A 22,552-nucleotide genomic window follows, 5' to 3' on the forward strand; every position below is an offset into this window, starting at 1 on the left:
AGTGCAGTGTCATGATCGATGGGCAGGACCTGGCAGTGAAGTACAGAGCTGAGAGGGGGGAGGGATGGATAAATAGCAGTGCCACAAGGCGCTGCGGTGACGTTGTTGGAGGATCTGCTGATATATTTTTATAAAGACGCATTCTGCCCTAATCTGGACATCCATGATGATAATAAAGAGGTTTCCATTTTAGAGAAATAGAGAAAGAGCTGGTAATTTGGACATCTGCCATCCGTAATCCTGATGGTACATGTCCTTTAAACAAATTTTTTGTTTCTTTCAAGGGTTAAAGCTGCACAGACTGAACTGGGACAACAGATACTAGCTGATTTTGAGGAAGCTTTTCCAGCACAGGGCACGAAGGTAATTCTGTTAAAATACCTTTCCATTCAATGGTGAACCATTATTCATTTTGGTTGTGTTTGGTTAGTCTGTTCGCCTTGGAAAATATTTTTTGATATCTTGTTTAGAGACCAGGTGGTCCCAGTAATGTCCTGCGTGATGCCTGCTTGGTGGCCAATGTCTTGGATGTACGGATTAAACAAGAGATCATAAAGAAATTTATCAGGCAGCACCTGTCTGAATACTTGGTTCTATTCCAAGAAAATCAAGATGTAAGTATGTTCCTTAGACATTAATTTATCTTGTCGTCTTTCAATGAGTTCAGCAGTAGGGACCCCAGGCTGCAGAAGCTATTGAATGGGAAACTTTTAGTGCATGTGTCAATTGTTCCTTTGGTCCTTTGAGTGGAAGACACATACATTATCTCATGTCAGTTCTTCTGGAACAGTCGCTTGGCGCCATTACTCCAAAATGAATGCGCCTATTACAATAATCTGACACAAACAAAATAGAGAAAACTTTTCAGACGGAAAATGTCCACATTTTAGCCATATTTCTTTTTGCTTACATTTTTCTGGCAGGTTGCTTGGCTTGATAAAATAGACAGGCGTTATGCTTGGATTAAACGTCAGCTGGTGGACTATGAAGAAAAGTATGGTCGCATGTTCCCAGCGGACTGGTATATGACTGAACGCATTGCTGTAGAATTTTGCCATATAACCAGGTAAGTAGAGAATGTAAAGGTAGTCTTTTGTAAATACTGGTCACGGCTCAGTTATAGTGCAGATATTGGCTTACTGACTGACAAATTTCAAACAATGGTGAAGTCACTAAAAATAGGTTAATCGAAAAGGTGGATCTCCAGCTTTCATAGTTATATTTGGCTCATATTGTTTTCCATACTTTAACCATACATTTTCTAGTGCTTTACAAATCATTTATCTTCCTTTGCTGAATTCCTGGTGAGCTTATGACCTAAATTCACACAGAAGCCAATCTGATCCATTGATAGATAAGACATGAAGTTTGCCTCCAACTACCAGTGACTCCTTTAGATACTTGTTTAACTGTAATCGCAGATGACACCTCTGTTTTAGTGGAATAGAGCTAAATCTCATCACAAAGACAAATGCCAGGAAATAATGGTTATAGGGTACAATTTGACATTCTTTGTGCAACGCTGCGTAATCTGTAGGCGCTATATAAATAAAGAATTATTATTACTAACTTATTAGTATTTTTTAAGCTTAGAACTTGACTTCAAGGTCCTTTGAATGTATTACACCAGTGTTTCAGTGGGATCAATATAACTTGTGTTAAACGTTTCTTTTCTGTGCTTTTCCTCTATGGTGAGGGAACCTAGGAGCTTTATTGTAATATTTTTGTGTAATTATTCATTTTTGCAAAGTAGTTTCTATTATTTATTGTGCCTAGTGTCCCTGGGACCCTAACCTTGTGCACTTTAATGCTTCTGATCTAATGCAGTTTTTACTTTCAAGTTAAAAATATCATGAACTTCCTTTTTACCTCGGTGAAAGCTTTTTTCCTTAGTGAAAGGATTATTCAAAGCAAGGCCTTGAGCCGCCCAGCTATTTTGTGCAGTAATTTAATGGTATATTCTGTGCTAACCTTACTCCAGGAAAAATAAGAAATCCCTGGAGATGAAAAGTATCTACGCTACCATAGCTTTATAATACCCTTTATACCTGTCATTGTTCTTGCTTTAATGAGAACTCCATCTGCTGCCAAAGTTTTGTTCTCCTAATACATGCGTTGGCTTTAAACCTCTAAGTTGTACCCTGAACTCCTCACCTTTCCACAGTGCGTTCCTTGCCCAGTACTGACAGTAAGAGAAATGAGTCTGAAACCGTATTGGGCTACATGCACATTGATGTTGTTATTGTGGTGTTCTAGACATTTTTTTCTATAGTAGAAATCCACTTTAATTTCTGTGTGCTTATCTTTGGGGTTCATTCAGATGGACATTTTTGAGGTCTGTATGCTATCCGTTGGTTTTTTTTTTTTTTTTTTGACCCTTTGATTTCTATGTGTCTGTTTACATGCCTGTTTTTCAATGACTGAAAACAAAATTGCAGCATACATTGTACCATTAGTATAGAAAGACCAGCCCTTAAGGAGATTTTCATGTGTCGTTACTTTAATCACGTCCAATAAAAACACATAACACGGCAAGGTACATAGGAATTAGGAATGCATGACATCCTCAGGGCAGAGAACCTACGCATTCTGCTCATGAGAGCTTAACCATGGTATATTGTACTATTGTACCATTTTATTTTTTTTTCTTGCATGCAAACCACGGACCTCCATAGAAGTGAAGGGATCCACATAAAAACGGACAGCACATGGTTGACATTATTATTATTTTTAAAGACTGATAGAAGTTCTTCATATAGGGCCCGGGTATGGCCTATATGAATATCCACTATTGTCTCTGTCCCTTTTAAGAGAATATTTCACCACCTTCAACAGCTTTCTGTTGAACCAGGTGGACCAGGAGAGATAGGGACTACGAAAATAATTTCAGTTGAATAAAATTTGGTGAAAAAAATTCCTATATTTATGTGCTGTAAGGCTCCTAAATGTATCTATCATATTTTTACAGAAATGACCTTTCAAAAATCATGAGAACAAGAGCTAAAGAAATTGAGGTGAAGCTACTTCTCTTTGCTATCCAGAGAACCACTAATTTTGAGGGACTTCTGGCCAAACGTTTCTCTGGCTGCACCTTAACTGACACTGTTGTGGTAAGATCATGCCGGCCTATGTACTACACTGCTATGTTTCAGTATAACCATATTCTGTATGTTTGGACTCTTTTAACAGCTCATTTAACATGTTTTACCTGTCCCTTCTAACGGTAGGCTTGGAGAAATAATACAAGTACCAAATAAAAGATTAAAAGAGACTATTACGCACTAGTTCATTGAATGAAATGAACCATGTAGAATATCCTGTGTGTGTGTGTGGTGCAGCCACCTTGGCTGCTGGACCACCTGCTGTGTGCTAGCACATCTCCAAGCCTGATGTCAGGTGGATCACTAGAATTAGAGGGACACTTTTAAAGGACGTTTACCATAAGATTACTGATATCAGACTGTCCTCACAGACATACATGTTCTAGGGGTGGATGGCACTGTTTTTCATTAACTCAAAGACATCAATATTCCGAAGAAATTAAGTTTATAAATATATGTAAATGAGCCTATGTTCCTCATGGCTTTGTCGTGTCTAAAATATGCATACCCCCAGCTACTACTATATTTACACCTTGTTACACCTTAAACTTATTGCAGACAGACGGTGGCGTCAGCCGACAGGATACTAGTGCTGCTGCTACAGGAAAAAATGCTGACCTCACCGGCTGTCTGCAATAACTGGGAGGGAACAAGGGGTGACTATAGAGTAGGTGGTGGTATGTATATTTTAGGAGACAACGGAGCCATTAGGCACTCAGGGGACATCAGCCTGAACGCCACTGGATCATTTTACATGTTTTTATAAACCTTAATTTCTTTGGAATAATGATCCCCTGGTGTTAATGAAAAACATTGCCATCCACGCCAGGAGGTAACAAGCATGCCTGTGAGCACAGTTTACCATTGGTAATCTGATGGTAGATGTCCTTTAATCAGATTTGGAAAATCATTAGTACAGCGTTAGTAGGCCTAATGCCCAGAACTGTATGTGTTTTCCTGTTCTGTATATACAGCTGCATATTTGTCATAAATGCGGCACATTTTTCACCAGTATAAGAATGGCACTGTATCGATCATGCGGTGAACAAACATATGTTTTTTCCATTCCCGTAGACTTCTATGGGGTGTACAGAATGGAAATACAGTAGAAAATAGGATTTGCTCTATATTTTTTTACGTCTTGCTCATGGTTTAGTACGATGGGCAATACGATCATTCAGTGAATGTGGACGTTTGCTATTTGTATAAAAATGGTACAGTACGGGTAGCGCACACCGGGAAATATACGTTTTGAGTGCATGAGGCCTTTAGGCCTCTTTCACACAAACAAAAGAGCAAGCTCTATATTTTTCCTGTGTACGCTGGGCAATATTTCCATTCAACTGGATGGACATATTGCAAATTTAAAATGCATGTGGCTATATGCTACTAGTCCCAAAACTATACAGTACAGGTAGCGTACAACCTGATAAAAATGTTAATGTGAAAGAGGCATTGGGAGTAAAACTATGGCTAACCATTTTATGGCTTGCAGGCTAAGTTTCTATTGAACGTGGTTTAAGTGGTGGTAGTCTGCTATGATGTCTTCCTTACACTGTACACAATAAGTGGAGGAAATTTTTTTTCAACCATTTCACACATGTGAGAGTATATAGTAATGGGCAGTATTGATGTTAGCAATGTAAGAGAGGTCAGAGAGAAACTTTTAGCATCTCCTCTCTCAGCTCCCCATTCCTTCTCCATAGGCTACTTTGTCCCCTAGAAAGATGGATACTCAGGAGAGATATCTGAGTGAATGTCCATTTGAGAGGAGACTGTTGTACTCTGATGAGCAATTTTGTCTTATAATGTTTATTATAAAGTCTACTCACATTTAAAGTTGCTATTCACTATTTGTACGTAAAACTTGCTGAAAAGTTGATGGAAATTTAAGACCAAACTTTTTCTTTAGTGTTTCTTAGCTTCCTTTTTAACTAACCTCTAGAGGATTTTGCGCAACCATGTATAGAGGGGCTGTACATACATACATTGGTGGGTGCCTGCAGCTTTCTCCCGAAGATGGTAACTTTTAGGTTGGAGAAACACAGGTTGTAATTGTAACGCAAGGGATGACTAGTGCAATTCATCCTCAATCTTGTGTTGCAGTGTATTCTCTTAGGTTTGCAGTAGCTATATTATATAGCAGTGTTTATTTTAATGAAGAACATTTACATTTTCTCATGTGAATTCTTCTGGTCTTAAATTAAACAATAAAAAAGGGCTGATTCTGAATCAGCCTGACCACTGCAGACTTGGCATTTCATCTAAATTCCTTCCTCAATTACTCACAAACCTTGTAGCTGCCTTGACAAATAGTACTCTTTTATTTATGATGTGGTTGTCTCTGACTTTTTTATAGCTAATATTTTAATGTACATTAGCTGCTTTGTTGCAAAACTAAGATCTGCTACATTTGGACGTGGACATGCATACATAATATGGTTTTGTCCTTTAGGCCTTAATGGGATTGTGCACAAGTAATAAAGTAAACAGGGTAACTACAATACCCTTAAAGAGACACTCATTTTGTACTTTCCCTGCTAAACTTTCCTATTCTGCTCGTTGGAGCTGTGGATCATGTGTCTTTACGACAGCCGGGATTTCTGTGAATTTCCTTGTCCTGTGGACTTCCAGTGGGTCACTGCTTGGAGCGGCATAATTCCTATGTCAAAGTCCTTTGATTATAATGGGGCTCATTTACTAAGGGTCGCGGATCGCACTTTTGTCGGACTATTCGCCTTTTTCAGGGCTCGGACAGGTATTTAAAATGTGTCTGAGCTGCAATTGTGTCTCACGCGATCGGTTTTTGGCACAGTTGACCTGGCTTTCATGCGACACAAATGGGGTTGTGCCATCGAGCGATCCGACTGATTTGGACTTAACTTTCAAATTGTCTTGCAAGACAATGAACTTACATGCACTACGAAGATGGAGGTGAACTCCGGAGGACCTGAGCAGGGAAGCGATACATGAATGATATCAGGCGCACAATCTTGGTGAATTATCATCGGACAATGGACTTTCGGTGAACTCCATCGGACAGGTAAGTAAATGTACCCCAATGTATCTGTGCTTTTGATTTGTATGTTTAAATATCCTGTATGTATGGCTTAAACTTGGGTCACACTTCTATCCTAGGAATTAAATATTTTAAGCAGAATACAGTTCTTCATTCTTGGGTAGAGTGCAATGAATCTCATTCTTAAAGAGAGGTTATTTTGTCCTGTTCAGTTTTATAGACACATGGGAACAAAAGCATCTTTCTAGATTGAAGGGGTTAAAGTATTTTTTAACCATTTTGGCTCAAAAATATTAGTACAAGCAGTCCCCCGGTTACATACAAGTTCTGTAGGTTTGTTCTTAAGTTGAGTTTGTATATAAGTTGGAACTGTATACTTTATTATTGTAACCCAATTAAAAAAATGTTTTTGGTCTCTGTGACAATTTGATTTTAAACATGTTTTGTCATAAGAACCAGGATTAACAATAAATCTTAATTACAGGCATCATTGATAACTGTTACAGCTGTTTATTGTAGCCTAGGACTAAAGTACAGTAAATTGCCAAAATCCAGAGGTCCGTTTGTAACTAGGGGTCGTATGTAAGTCAGGTGTTCTTAAGTAGGGGACCGCCTTTACATTAATGCCACCAGCCTAAATATGGGGCTAGTTTACGTTTACATACAGTAGTGTTAGGGATGGTAGTGTCAATGATCACTTATAATACTGCTTCCTCTACTCATCTGCCTATCCTGCAGTGTTTGTTAGTATACTAATACTTTATTTTTATATTGGAACATCAAAAGGCGATACTATACGACAGATTATGCCAATTGCACATATTATGGCCCAATGCACTTGTAATAGTAACATACACTTTGTGAATCGATCCTCACCATGGTGCCAGTTTTAATTGGTGGAAATTCATTTTTAATGGTGATATTTTTCAATGCTTCTTTTCCAGAAGAAGCCAGAAGTTCAGCCTCCTGTTTCTACAAACCCATTTTTAGATGATGACAACATAGCAGAAGAGGCTGCTCTGGATACAAAGAATGACCTAGACAAAGTGAGTATTGCAGATTTTAGCATTCAGCAGATATGCAGCAGAAATATGCTTCAACTATATAAAACGTCGTTGTAGGCTTTGCTACTCCGTAAGTGGCATCAGATAACATTCATATTCCATATAGTAAATATAATTTGGAAGAATGGAGCCAATGGGGAAACTGTGCCACTACATCCTTGTAGAGTGGCATGTGTTAGAAATTCATCTCAGTGTATCGCATCAAGAACCTGAAAGCAAATATGTTAAGTTATTATACATAGAACTGTGGTATTTCATACCTGTCAGTTTGATGTGTGAATTCTACACAGAGTACAGGCTCATCTAAGGTCTTCTTAAACTGTACGCATCTTTGTTTTGTTTTTGTTTTTTTTTTTGCTCTTTATTAAACACTGGTCTTTTTCTTAGAATCTACTATTAGATTACCAGTATTGCATAACATAAAAGTTACTGTGTATTTTAAGATGCTATGTGCCTTTCTACTCAGCATTTTGGTAGAAGCATTGGTCTGTGGCTGCCGCAGCCCAGAGTGGGAATTGGGCGTGGGGAATTATAACACGTGAAAGAAAAAAATGGTTAAAATAAGTACAAATGCCATACTGTCTATGGGGTGACCATGCCCAATAAAAAAGTATGACTAGCTCATATACATTACAGAAGTTTTGTTTCAGAAGTCTGTAATGAGAAGCGTGGGCATGCCAACGTTCTCAAGGGTTTTATGAAGTAACAGAAACATGGCTACCTAGATATAGAAATAAATATCCTGAAAATTTTTGTGCACACTACCAACGCTGTTCTGGTTTATCAGAAGATTTATTTTATGAAAGTATATCCATCCTTCAAATTAATTGTTAATACTTTGTGTGGCAGCTTTGTAATAAACCTTATATACAAATTCAGCTTGGGCCCCATCAGCGATAACGCCTCTACATACGTCTATGACGCATGCAGAGGCTGATTTACTCTCTAACCCATCAAGCATATAAATGCGCTTGGTGATTTAATTGTGTACGCGCTGTCTGGCTCTCAGCAGTAACGATGTTTAGCTGCCGCCTGCTAGTTTGTAAGGGACAAAGCGGAGCTCATGGACACAGAGCAGTTACGTCTCTGCAGTGTAGTGGGTCAGTGTGCAGTGTATTTGCTCCTCCCCTGCAGAAGAGCAGCTTAGGCCACACCCCATCAGCACGGAGCAGTCACTGGGGCACATTTACTTACCCGGTCCATTCGCGTTCAAGCGGCGGCTTCTCCGACGAGTGTTCGATTCATGAAGGTCCTGCGCCCGATGTCCATCAGGTGTCGCTGCTCTTAATTGCGGCAAAAACATCTTGCTAGTTATTGAACTCAAGTGCATTGGTCAGAAGGCATATGTTTTTGGGAAGGACTCTCCTAATACACTTTGGGAAAAAATAAACAGTGTAAAAAAAAAAGTGTTATGCTCTCAACCCCCCAAAAGTGTGTGTGTGTGTGTGTCTATTAACACTATATACGGCTAGGAGTTATATATTTGTATTACTGAAAATACCATACTCCTCCTCAGCTGAAAATACTCCTCAAAAATGGTGAGAGGCGTATTATTACCCTTCTGGAAAAATGCTAGCGCGACCTCTGGGCCCCATTCACGTGGCTGTGATCTGGCTGCACAAATTGTGACCAGATAATGGCCACAATAGAAGTCTGCGGCACCCGGTCACAACGCACTGTGACAAGCTGGGTGGCCGCTTGGCTTTCAGTGGAGAGGGAAGTAGTGCTCCCCCTCCCTTCTCCACCTGGCGCAGTGCTACTTCCAGGATTCAGTCTTTTGTTAAACTTTAAAGTGTACATCTTGCAACTTGTAAGCTCTGTATACAAAAGTATAAAATTATATGAAGATAAGACCCACAGTTAAGAATCCTTTTCAATGGAAAAAAAAACAAGGAAATGGCTTTTGAAAGGTGGTGAGTATCAAATTTTGTTAAAGTAAATTGCAAAAATCTGAAGCACTTCCCCAAATAGATAAAGTAGCGTTTTAAAGAATTAAAAGCGTTACTGTCTGTAACACAAGTTAAAAACTTTTCTTCACTATTTCTTCCTACTGCTTAGTCCTCATGTTCATAAACATTGCTTTTGGACATGTGCTAGCTGTTTCAAGTGATGGTGCACATCCCCATGTATATTTTTGGGCACATACACACCACTGTGGATTCCACAGCCCTGTGTTTGAGCCGCTTCGCGAGCTGCATATCATAGAGTAGATCCTATTAATGCAGTTTTTTTCTATTGTAATAACACACGATCTGCATACCATAGAACATGGATCTATTTGTGCCCTTAAAGACGAACATTCACCACCTCCATCAGCATAACATAATGAAGTTATTTAATTGGGAATGATGGAAGCCAGAGAGAAAATTCCAGTTGGAGCAATTAAATGAGGCAGAGATTGTATTTAGTGAAGGTGGTGAAAGGTACTGTCAAATGTCAGAGTTTAATTGAATGAAAAAAAAAAACAAAAAATGCTGGGGTTCAGGACCACCCAAAAGAATCCCTTGCAGGGGACAATGTTGCATGAGTAATACTTCAAAGCAATTTTTGGAAAAGAAAAAGTACAGACCAAAGACAAGAAAAGATCAAGCGCAGTTTTCCTAAGATTCACCCACGCAAGCGAGATATGAAACAGCAGCACAATTCACCTCACAAATTACCAACACACTGAATTGTCTATTATAAGTTCCCACCCGACCCGACAAAAAGACAAGGTGGCACAATACAATCACAGAAAGAAAACACAAGACAACAAGGGGAAAGAAAAGGGAGGGGAAGGGCTAGTAGTAATCCAAAACAACCTATAAGTGTAGTGTAATCGGCTTTGTGCTGATGCTTACAACTTTAACTGAGCTAAGGCGCTACTACGGTAGGGTGGAGGGTGACGGCAGCAGGGTGTAGTCTATTGTGGCTGCCACATTTTATAAAACGCCTCCATGTTATCACCCTGTATTGCCGAGATCTTTTCATATAGTAACATCTGCAAGACCCTTGCCTTCACCTAATCTATTGACTGGGTTGATGACTTCCAGTGGGCTGCAAAGTGAATTCTGGCTGCCATACAGATACGGAAACAACTTATGAGCTTGAAATTGAAACTCCTGTGGTTTATCCGCCAACAACCGTACTTCAGGAGTAGGTTTCACAGTCATTTTCAGGACCGTTGAAATCATTTGGGCAATGTGGTTTCAAAATACAGTCAATCTTGGACGTGACCACCAAATGTGGGACATCGTTCCCATCTGACCACATCCTCTAAAACACAAGGGTGAGGCCGAAGGGAATTTATGTATATGTTCCGGTACCAAATAGGATCTATTTAGGATGTTAATGGACAACAGTATCTCAACAAGTTGACATTTAAATCCGACTCCCAGAGTCCTCTTTAAATCTTAAAATGAAATATCCCTGCCATCAGATTTCCAAGTGAGTTGTTTTTTTTTATTTATTTATTTTTTTAATTAACATTAAAGTGGAAAGAGGACATAAATTAAATCTTTCATTTGTGTCCATTAATGAAGACAACTCTATTGTTCTACTAGGGAATTGTTTTGGTGGTGTTAAACTGCCTTTACGTGGAGTGTCTAACTTATTTATGCTCTACCTCCACTCTCTAGAGAGAAACTTTATAGTTCCTGACATGTCTGCAAATGAGAAAATAAAAATGCTCTGACACAAGTGTTTACGAAGGGTGGTCTTACACACACTAGTGATCAAGAATGCTGAAAACTCAAATTATCTGGTTGTATTGTTGTCTCCTCCAAGCAGGGTCTTTTCATGGCCATAATTTGAATAACATTGATCAATGTTTGACTTTTATTCTATTTATTAACAGCCAAAGAAACCAAAAGTGCCAGAGAATCCATTCCATGGAATAATTTCAAAGTGTTTTGAGCCACATCTCTATGTCTATATAGAGTCCCAAGACAAGTGAGTATAATGCTATGTTTCTTGATATTTATATGCCCCTTTCTGCTCTGAATTCAGAGACTAACATTGGTTATGTGTGTTCATGTATGGTAGTCACATGGAAATCTGAGGAAAAAAATACAACATAATGCTCAGTGGGGGGATTTATTATGATTTGTACTTGCATAGAAGTAATGAAAAAGTTATGATTCCTGGCCAGCAATTACAACATCCCCATGAACTTAAGACAATTGACATCCCCCTTCCCCCGACCAAATGGCCTCCACACCAAGTAGCCAGGAAAGGACGCAGAATGAGCAGTGTCAGGGAGCTTACTGGGCTGGACCAGCTCTAGATAAATTCCCCCAATGTGTAACTTTTTTTTCTTTTTTCCTTAAAGTCGTTTCCTTAATTGAATGTAATGCTAAACTTTTATTTCAGTAAGCTTCTTAGTAGGGCCAGCCCTGCTAGGGGTCTGTCTTACTTCCCGCCATCCAATTTAATCCCAGCATTCCATAATCTTGCCACACCCTGTCCTCACTTTACATTGAAATTGATTTTTATTATCCTTCTTTCTACTTAATCAGAAATATTTTCCATTCGAGTTTCCCTTGCAGGCACCCTTAACTTGAAAGGAATTTGTAACCTTAGCTAAAGGTTTTTAAGACAACAAAGTCTTCAGTTTCCCAACTCATTAACCAGTTCAAGCCCTGAACTGAAATTAGCATTCGTTATAAAAATACCTTGTGTCACGTAGAACCAAATTGATGGTTTTATAGGATGTCTTCAGCTTCATTATGTGGCCTTTTTTTAAATTTATATTTGTAGGAATTTCACACCGTATAGTATTTGATGGTGCCAAACTAGGGTCCCAGCCACGTATACATAGGAAAATATAGACAATGGCATTTGATCTAATTTTGATAATAAATACTTTTATTCTTGTACACATCTATACCATCTATACTTTGCTTTTTTAAATTTATATAATGAATGAAATCATGCAGATGCCATATACTCGCCTCCCCCCTCAGATTAGTTTCTGGCTGTAGCAGGCATGCGGCTGTGGTTGGGCAAGCACTGCCGACCTCTGTATAAAAACGGAGACCAGCAGTGACGGGTGGCTGAACGTGAGAGTGGAGAAAAAGCTAAAAATTGTAAACCTTGACAACCCCTTATAAGGACTGCAGTCGCGATTAAGCAACTCTTAACAGACGGCAGGTCAAAACTCCAACTGTGTATGGCCACATGTATAGAATTAACATCTTGTGGCAGAATATCATGAAATCATGTTGATTTGAAAATATGATCATCTTGTGATGCACAGTTCTAGACCTAATAAGCCAAGAGAACAGGTACACATACGGTAATAACGCATACAAATGTATTCCAACCACCGGACTGGATGTGTAAGAAAATCTTTTCTACAAAATAATGCTAAGTGCCAAGAATATCATAGTCTTTTCATTAACTTTACAGTACTCTACTAGTTCTCTGCTATAAAATACTGAGTGGATAAAAAATATACAATGTATATAAAGCATTATCTTGTCTGCCATGCATCATAAATCTGTATATAATACTAATTGTTGCAGACTTAAAGGGGTATTTTCATGAACATATTCCCTAATACAATGTTATAACATATTCCCTAATATAATGTTATTTAAAGAAATACAACATTTCACAGATCTAATTCCAACCTGACTCTATCAGTTCTGGTCTATAAGATTTTGGTTAACCCGAGATCCAACTGTAAATATTCTGACTTTGGTCGAGCAGGGCAGTTTCTTCTAATGAAAAGCTTCATTTGTCTGCACACTGCAGTGCTCTTTGCCTGCTGCCCCTACCCCGTCCATTACAAGACAAGCTCACACACAGACACTTACTTCGGACAAGAAGTGTGCAGAGTATACTTTACAAACTACAGGTAGAAAGAGGTCTTTATCCAGGGGAGGGATGCACTGTGTGTGCGTGTTAGCTAAGATGTAGCAGATCTAACAGTGTGTGTTATAGCTGAGATGTAGCAGTGCTGAAGTGTGTCATTGTGTGTTTTAATCATATCATGGAACTCTCACCTCATGATCAGTCTCTTCTCTTTCTGTGTGTCAGATACTAGTAGAATGTTCAGAAGTTAAATGAAAGTGTAGATAAACCCTGCACCCTAATAATCTAAACACTTTGTCAGCCCACGGCATCTTGTAGCACTAAAGGGAACATAAAAGTTTCTGCTCAGAGGGTCCCTGCTTAATTTTACACTGACCAGCCTTTGGAGGTATAGGAGCTAAAACCGCATTAAAACTGGGTCAAATTTTAAAGTAAGGAGGTTAACTATAGTTATTGTGTAAAAATCACTGGGGAATTAAAATTTCTTTGATGTCAAACCCCTTTACTTGGCAATCTTTCTGTTTTGGGCATTAAGAATACAACATTGCTTTAAAAAGGCATGGATACTTTGCAAGGTTTTTATGGGTTCTGTAATAGGATTCATAGTGCTAAGAGTGCTAAGGACTGACTAAACATAAGCTGATGGCTAGCTGTGTTCCTGCTAGGACTAGGAGGATGATCTGAACCTGACTTGAAACATACCAAAATGGTTTATGTTGTGACCATATTCCACCACAGAGAAAAATGCATTTTGATCTCTAGCTAATGACTCGATCAAGCATACATCTTGCCACTCCATTCAACAGTTTGCGAGCTTGGTACAACCCCTTTTTTTAATCAACAAAACTTCATAAAGGCCATTTGGAGATCCAATCACACATTGGAAACAACATAAGGACCCCACATAAAGGAGAAGGAAAAATAAAACCGGAAACAATGTACAATTATACAGTATGCATACTGAGTCTACCATGGTAAAAATTGAAAAGAAGATGATTGGAAAATCAAGCATGCTCATAGTCATACATGTGACGCGGTAGAACCCCTTTAATAAAAACAAAAAGTGGTGCAAGAGCCACTTTATGATGTTTTTATATACTGATTGTTTGGGTATACTTGGAGGAGTAAATCTTTGTATGCAGTTGCGGTCTTTCTTTCTGGCTATTCTGACAGGCTGCTGAAACATGTTGTCCTTACTGCCTGGAACCTTATGATATGAAATGTGTAAAAACCTAAGTGTGTTTCTATTTAAATGCAGATGGGGCGACTGATTTCTTTCCACACAAGTTAAGTTGGGTTTTTTTTATGTCTGTGGAAAATGAATGCATTAAGTTCATGCTTGCTCAGCAGTGTGGAAAATTACTGGCCCCATTATTTTTCATAGCGGGAGGGTGCGCTACTTTGATTTAACAAGAATGTAAAAGTTAGATGTTCATTTTTCCTTACTTATCCTTTTATTTTTAGCAGAATAGCTTTGGTAGATACCAAACTAAAATGAATAAAAGAAAGATGTTCCTGCCCTCGCTTGCCGCTGTACATAAACCACACCAGATGTAAACTCCTGCTGTGTTATGGCATGTTGATGAGTTTATGCAATCATATAACGTATGTACATGAGTACATCATGCTTGTACATACATGTTACATTTTACTATTTTTATTTGTACAGAACTGAACTATACAAGAGGAATATGTTATGTTGTACTATTTTTTTTATCTTCTGTTAAAAATAAATGGAAACCTTAAAGGAAACCTACCATTTGATTTGATGAAGTAAACATACCTTGAGAATGCTGTAGTTACACTGATGCAGAATCATATCTTAGAATGAGTAACTCGCGTGCGCTGAACCAGCCATAGAAGTGAGAGAGCTTTATTATCATAATGTTATATCTGTTTTATCAGCAAAACCACTCAGCACAGGGGTTAAACAAGATATGATCTTGCATCAGTGTGGCTACAGCATTCTCAAGGTATGTTTGCTTCATAATGCATCAAATCAAATGGTACCTTTCCTTTAATAATCTTTAAAAATGCCAAAGGAATGGAAGAAAAATGAAAAACGGGAGGCTGATTGCTGCTGAGATGTCTACAAAAGTTGACTACTGCTAAGAATGAACACGGCACAAGACCATTGCTCTGACCAGCATAAGCTTTATAGGGTATGATCCTATAGTTGGCCCAAGAGTCGAAAAAAATCTACCATAAAATTCAGGCATAATAAACCAGGGGAACTTATTCATAGATGTAGGCACTGTGACTGTGATTTGTTATCCATGGCTAATTATATTATATCCTGCCAGAAAACATGAAATATAGTGGTCAACCCAATGGTCATTAACCATATCGCCTTCCTCCCTGCGGCAATGACATCTGAAGTGGTTGGCTGCAGTGATTGTGTGACTTCTGTAAGGCTTGTGATTGCTGCAGAAGACCAGCAGAGACCAGCGGGGACCACAGGAGCAGAAAGGGATTGAAGATCTAAACTCTCCTCCTTATAAAAGTTTTGTAAATCCCAAAACAGTGTTGTATGGTAGTCATTTATCTACCTTATCCTGTAATAGTGGCCATGCTGAACTGTCCATTATAGATATTAAATATTGCACTTTGCATTAATCCAACAAGTGGTCAGAAAGTTAGTTATTGCACGTTTTCTTATCTGAAATACAAGTAACTATGCCATGCTAGATTTCCCTTCTATTATAAATGATATATGTAAAACAGATGTACATAGTAGTTGTTTTACAGCCAAAAATGTTCTTCCCTTTTGATATGGAACACATTAAAATAAATGTGATTTCCTTAGCTACTGGCACACTTGAGTAGAAATCAAACCTCAACATTTTTCAGCCAGGTATGTGTGATACAAATGTGGTTTGGATCAAGAGGATGATTTTTTTCGAAAATACCAGAATGTATAAAATTGTGGATATCTGTAATTGTTGCCTTTTTTCTCTAGATAGTTGATTTTCAGTATTCTTAAAGAGGATATGTCACTTCTGCTGACATGTCTATTTTAGTCTATTTAACACCGCAATGAAGAGTTGGTCTAAGTGCAAACAACCTTGTATGTGGCCCCTATACAGGTCTATTGTGCACTATCATTTCGCCCCTCCCATCTCCACCTTGCCGAAAAAGACCACAAACTTTCCTGTTTGCCTTGTTTTTGCACATGGCTGTGTGCACATAGACTTATAGGGGAAAACTGACCAGCATTGTTCATTGGAGAATGAGTATAATGATTTAGTAAATCAAACTTGTCAGGGGTAGCGGGCTGTTCAAATACTTGGTCTCAAATCTATTTCTGCATACTAAATAAGCAACTGTTCTGAACATATAATATTTTTTTTGCCCTTAGAAATCTGGGTGAATTAATTGATCGTTTCGTTGGAGATTTCAAGGCTCAGGGTCCTCCAAAATCAACATCTGAGGATGCAGGCGCTGTTCTTCCAAGTTGTGCTGACTTGTTTGTCTACTACAAAAAGTGCATGGTGCAGTGCTCCCAGCTAAGCACTGGGGAACCAATGATTGCTTTATCCACTATATTCCAGAAGTACCTTCGAGAATATGCCTGGAAGATTCTATCTGGTAACTTGCCCAAGTAAGTCCTTATGAATATATTTTGCATTTGGGAGTTACAGGCAGTCCCCGGGTTACATACAAGATTGGGTCTGTAGGTTTGTTCTTAAGTTGAATTTGTATGTAAGTCGGAACTGTATATTTTATCATTGTAATCCCAGCCAGAACTTTTTTGGTCTCTGTGACAATTGGATTTTAAAAATGTTGGGTTGTCATAAGAATTAATATTAACACTAAACACTAAAGCTTCATTACAGACACCTGTGATAACTGTTACAGCTGATCATTGTAGCCTAGGACTAAAGTACAATAGGTTACCAATATCCAGAGGTCCGTTTGTAACTATGAGTCGTATGTAAGTCAGGTGTTCTTAAGTACCTGACTACAGGGACCACCTGTATTCATTTATTTGAAAAGGACACATGGAGGTGCGGTGTCAGGGGGGGAGGGGTAAGGACTGCTCTACTATAGCCACTCCCAGGTGCCTAGTCACGCAGATCATGGTATTGAAAGGTACTATATAACATATATTTTTTTTTCTGTAAAACCTACTCTTTATACAAAAACTCATTGGCAGTGTATGTACTATGCTCTGTGGGGGAGTGCTATAAATGGTTCTCCTGGTGACAGGTTCCCTTTAAAGGACCTCTACCACCAGGATGAAGGATTGTTAACCAAGCACACTGAAATACTGCTTTTTGCAATTCCTCTGGCAGGATCTGCTCTTCTTTTAGCTTCTTATACCATGTATTTTACAAAAAAACTTTTTAAAATTATGTAAATAATTCGAGGGGCTTTGGGTTCCATAGCTGTTAATGGATTCTGGAGCCCCTCGGGATCATTTGCATAATTTTTAAAGCCTTTTTTTTCTTAAAAATAAGGGCATAGGAAGCTAAAAGAATGGTGGACCCTGCTTGAGGGGGCACACACCAGCATATCAGTGTGTTTGGTTTACAATCCTTCATCCTGGTGGTAAAAAAAGCGTTTGTGCTCTAATTTGTACATGAAGAAAGCACATTTAATGCAGGATAAACCTGCCTTAAAATTACAGTAATATCAATCTAGTTTAACTAGAATTAATGTTTTACATATGCAGAACACTTTCATCTGTAGTTATTTACTTTTGTCTTAATCTTATAAGGGATCTCTAGGATTTTTCAAAGCTTGTCAGAGCAGCATTATCCATTATCCATGGATGTATTATTAATCCATTATTAAAACTTACAGTAGCTGTCTAAGGTTGTCAGATGTCAACCCCGCTTAAACAATTTTGACAGGTTTCCTGAAAGTGGAAACATTTTTTAGGGGAAACGCTCCACGAAGATTGTGATTCACTGGTCTGGCCTGTAGTAAAACCTGGTAAATGCTGTAGCTGAAAATAACCCAGTGCGATTTCTAATTTCATAGAGTTTCTTCTCACCTTCCCTTAGACTGTCCCAAGATGTAGTGACGGAAGTGTTGAGTGTTTTAATATTTCTGTTACTCTATACGAGATGTTACTTTTGATGGCAGCTTAGCATTTCACAGACACACGTTGTCTAACACCCTGCAAGCGTGCTCCAGACTGCAGACAAAAAGCAGTAGTTTAGCAGTGGTGTGTTTTGGTCTCTTTACTAGCAGAGTCTGAGTTGTGTGTCACCTTATTAATGTCTCAAGGCTGGGCTCGCTTGTAAATTCCTCTCATGTGTACAGGACATTAAGGAAGTCGTTCTGTCGGCTCGGTTTCCTACACTGAATTGCTGTTCCTGTGTGCACATATGATTTCTGTTTCTAAATGTATTAGTAGTCGTGCAGTCCAAATTGTTATTCTGGAAGGTAGTGTGGGGATTATTGTGCTCACTGGAAAGGTGTGTGTTTTTTTTTGTTTTTTTAACTTGGAACAAGACACCAACAGATTCCTTTGCAATTAGAACTCCTAAAATGTATTTACTTTTTGGGGGGTTAAAAAAAGGCATACCTGGACTATGCTCTCCTAAGGCCTCCAAATACCATTTGCTGCTTCCAAAACAAACTTGTCCTGGATGTGAAAGGAAGGAGGCTTCTCTGTCATCTGGGCAAATAAAACTGTGATTGCTTAGACATAAAAAGAAAATTAAGGTTTGCTTTATGACCCTATAAAATTCCATTTAGGTCCCTGCTATAAGGCCTTTTTTCAGTTAATACTGCAGGTTTTTTTTTCTGAAATTTCTGTGTCTGGGACAGTTTAGAGGAGAGTCACTAAACCTTCTAAGACCGTGTAAAGTTGTCATTCTATAATTGCACCAAATTTAACGCGGAAGCTCATGCTAGATGGTATATTTGCTGCATCTATAAAGATTTTTTTTAAAGGGTACCTGTCATTAGGTACTGTTCCTCATTTTCACTAAAGACAGGTTGCAGAAGCCCATATAAGCTGGATTGCAAAGATGTCTTTCTGCCATTTCTTTGCATTTGCATTACAAAATAATTGTGTGTTTTAACTTGTACCCTGACAGAATCCTGTTCTGTGTCCCAGTTTTGTTTTGATTTAGATGCATGTAAAAAAAACATGTTTGTCTGAGCTGTCTGTGCTGCTCAATCACTCTTATGCTCCTCTACAACTCCTCCCTCCTGCTCCTTGCAAGAGCTCACAGAGTAGTGGGGGAGGAGTTTTTTTTTTTTTTTTTTTTTAAATGCATCCAAACCAAAACAAACCTGTGACTCGTAATTGCATGTTTTAAATTACCTTATATCCTGACAGAATCCAGTTATAATGCAAATATACAGAAAAGGCAGAAAGACATCTGTGCAATCCAGCTGTAATGGGCTTCCGCAACCTGTCTTTAGTGAACATCTAGTCCCTGGTGACAGGTTCCCTTTAACTTTGTGTTTTTCTTTGTACAACATATTGGTGCACTTGTGAGCATTGCAAACTCTGTGGTTTTTTTCTGGGTGAGGAACATGCAAATAAGTCTTGCAGAACGGGAAAAAGAAAATTAATTCTCAGTGCTTCCTTAAAAAAGACATTTCCCCTACATTTCAAAAAAGTGACATGAATTGGGATAAAAACCAAACCAGTCAGTCTTTTCCAAAAGGAGCAGACGGCCAACTGTAGACAGTGTTGTGGAAGTAATTTATAAATATGTTTGAGAGTCTGCCCATAAAACTGTTGAAAATGCCATGTGCCACATTTATGCAACAAGTCTTAAAGAGGTTGTCCCACTCTTTTCAAAATTCGGAAAGTGGGCATTTTCAAAAAAACAAAGCTGTACTCACCTCCACCATTGCTCCCGGGCCATTCCCGTATTTGTTTGGAATCTTCGCTGAGTTCGGCGGGTGGCCGAGTCTTGGCTGGCTATGCCCACTCATCCCTAAATCTCAGCACGTGATACAACACTTGGATTAGAGATGGGTGGGCGTGGCCAGCCACCTTGTGACACCAAGCAGAGATCCAGAAAAGCGTTAGGAATTGATACAGAAAGAATATTGGAAAATTGTATAATTTTTTATCATACAAACGGTAACAATAATTAGCAAAATTAGGAATACCCCATTAATCCCACATCATGTCTTTAGGCTTCTTGTAAGTCATGCTTGGTGTTAAGGGGGCTGCCTTTCAAGGTAGCAAAAAGGGGTATTGTTTTCCTTCTCCCACCCTGGAAAACATATTTCCCAGAATCCCCTAGTGGAGCATAAATGGCTAGAAGTCACAACAAACCATTAAGGCGGCCTTAATTAGCAAATTCTCCATAAGGAGTACTCGTTCTTCCTAACCGTTTCTCTAGAAATCGGAAGTATAAACTAACCAATTTAAACTGCTCTACAGTAAGGAGGGCAGAGAATATCTACTTTGGCCCACAACTGCCCATCTGATTGCAGATAATGTAATAAGCATGTGTTCAGAACTAAAAACGTATTTCTCAGAAACGTTTGGCTAGTGTAAATCGTCCAACTATTCTGGTGTTACTAGAATAGATCTGTAGAGCTGAAACAACTGACAGAACTGTTAATTCTTAGCGGTCAATTAGGACGATTGCGTTTCATTTCTGCTCATCTTGGATTGCTTGCTAGAAGGTGAATATCATTTACTGCTCCTTTATCTTCTAGAACCAGCAGCAGTAGCACTGGACTAACCATCACCAGTCTCCTTAAGGAAAAAGAAGGCTCTGAAGTTGCCAAGTTCACCATGGAAGAACTGTGTTTAATTTGCAGTATCCTGAGTACCGCGGAGTACTGTCTGGCTACTACACAACAGGTGCACATCACATTTAGTATGATTATGCTTTCTAGTATTGCAACTGCCAAAGATAACAATATCAGGGATTTTTTTTTCCAGCTGTAACCAGATATCTGAATATTTCAGGTAGCAAAAGGTATAAAACATGAATAAATCTATTGTCCAGCAGAGGCACATTGGTTGGATAATTGTGTGAAAAAAAAAAAAAAAATTATAAAACATTAATATGAAGACCTATGCGTTTTGCATATGATTTTTTTTTTCTTTTACCAAAATTGTTATAATATTGACTTGATCTTGTATTTTGTCGCATAGCTTGAAGAAAAACTAAAAGAAAAAGTAGATGTGACACTCACTGAAAGGATAAATCTAACAGGAGAGATGGATACTTTTAGCACGTAAGCTTGCCTGCCTGCCTTGTTTAAAATAGTTGTAAAGTTACATATAGTATGACACCAGTTACAATCTTCTATTATATAGGTAACATACCCTAAAGTACATTTTACTTTGTGCCTGGCCCATCTTATGCATTTCGTTCCTCGTTCAAGCGATACAACACTTAATGATTGAGTAGATTGCTATGAACAACCTCTTTTTATATTAAAGGGGTATTACCTTTTCAGCAAATAAATGTTATTTTTTTGTATAATGAAAAGTTTTTCAAGTTTCCAATATAATTTCTGTATCAAATCCTCATGATTTTTTAGACCTATGCTTGCTGTCATTCTATATTTAGTTTCTATGTTTACTTCCAGTGGACAGAAATCTGACCTTGGTCACACAGGTGCAAAGAAGCTTCCTACTCACTGCAAGCAGAGATCTAGAAAACAGTGAAGAATTCATACATAAAATATATTTGAAAATTGTGCAACTTTTTATTGTACAAACAATAACATTAATTTGCCAAATGGGAACACCCCTTTAATCTATGTAGCCAGACCAAAGGATTCTCCTGCTTATTACAACTCTGAGACCATTGGCTTGCCTGCTGTCCTGGATTATTTGTGAGGTTTAAAGGGTTTTAACAGGGGACTGCTGAACCCCTTATGGTAAACATGTGAATTTTGAGTAACTGTTCAACAGTCGAAAGCAAATATCCTTAAGCAAAATCTTATTGAATTGTCTCCACTATTCAATTCCTGCTTTCTATTTTTTTTTCCGGTTCGTCTACCTGTGGTTAACTTGAATAATTCTAAAGAAATGTAACAGTTTTTTTTTTATGCTTGCAGAGTGATATCAAATAGTATTCAGCTACTGGTACAAGACCTGGATTCTGCTTGTGATCCAGCACTAACTGCTATGAGCAAGGTAGGCATATGAGGGACACTTCAACTAAGTTTCAGACTTTATTGACCATAGGTATATCAGTCCGTATTGGGTAGCTGTCACTAAATTTTCAACTCCAGCAGAATAGGTCAATAGGACATGTAACATCAGTGGAAAGGGTTTTTAACTCTTGGCTCTTTCCATGTCCCCTTCCTCCATGATAAAATGACCTTCACTATGAAATCATCGCTTGGTGGCCCATCAATAGAGGTCACAAAGCCACCAGCGTGGCTGGTCTCCTCACCGCCAACTGAGGAAAAACGATTAGAGGTATAGCCTGCCCAAGAAAACTTATGAATGTCCTGAATAGGTGTTTATTAACGAACAATGAATATTGTTTTTAACAGAATCTTGTACACTGGAGATCAAAATTGGAGAATAACACATAACTTCCAAAATGTCATGGTCATTGTGCCCTATGTGAATATACTCTAACATGAGGAAATAGAAGTAAAAGAATACTGATGAAAAT

General features: G+C 38.4%; 1 protein-coding gene across 2 annotated transcripts in view; it reads left to right on the top strand.

The window, feature by feature from the left end:
* Positions 1–22,552, top strand: part of VPS53 (VPS53 subunit of GARP complex) — a 100,440-nt gene that overhangs the window by 41,715 nt on the left and 36,173 nt on the right. Inside the window, exons 8-17 of one of the 2 annotated variants that reach the window (XM_072136260.1) lie at positions 285–363; positions 471–614; positions 924–1,066; positions 2,969–3,110; positions 7,068–7,166; positions 11,020–11,114; positions 16,339–16,581; positions 20,625–20,772; positions 21,070–21,152; positions 21,984–22,062. In XM_072136260.1, the coding sequence (XP_071992361.1) occupies positions 285–363; positions 471–614; positions 924–1,066; positions 2,969–3,110; positions 7,068–7,166; positions 11,020–11,114; positions 16,339–16,581; positions 20,625–20,772; positions 21,070–21,152; positions 21,984–22,062 (1,255 nt within the window). Of the gene's footprint in view, positions 1–284; positions 364–470; positions 615–923; positions 1,067–2,968; positions 3,111–7,064; positions 7,167–11,019; positions 11,115–16,338; positions 16,582–20,624; positions 20,773–21,069; positions 21,153–21,983; positions 22,063–22,552 lie in introns of both variants that reach the window. The other variant, XM_072136258.1, reaches the window with a different exon arrangement.

This window comes from Engystomops pustulosus, chromosome 2, assembly GCF_040894005.1.
Source record: "Engystomops pustulosus chromosome 2, aEngPut4.maternal, whole genome shotgun sequence".
NCBI classification, from domain to species: Eukaryota; Metazoa; Chordata; class Amphibia; order Anura; family Leptodactylidae; genus Engystomops; species Engystomops pustulosus.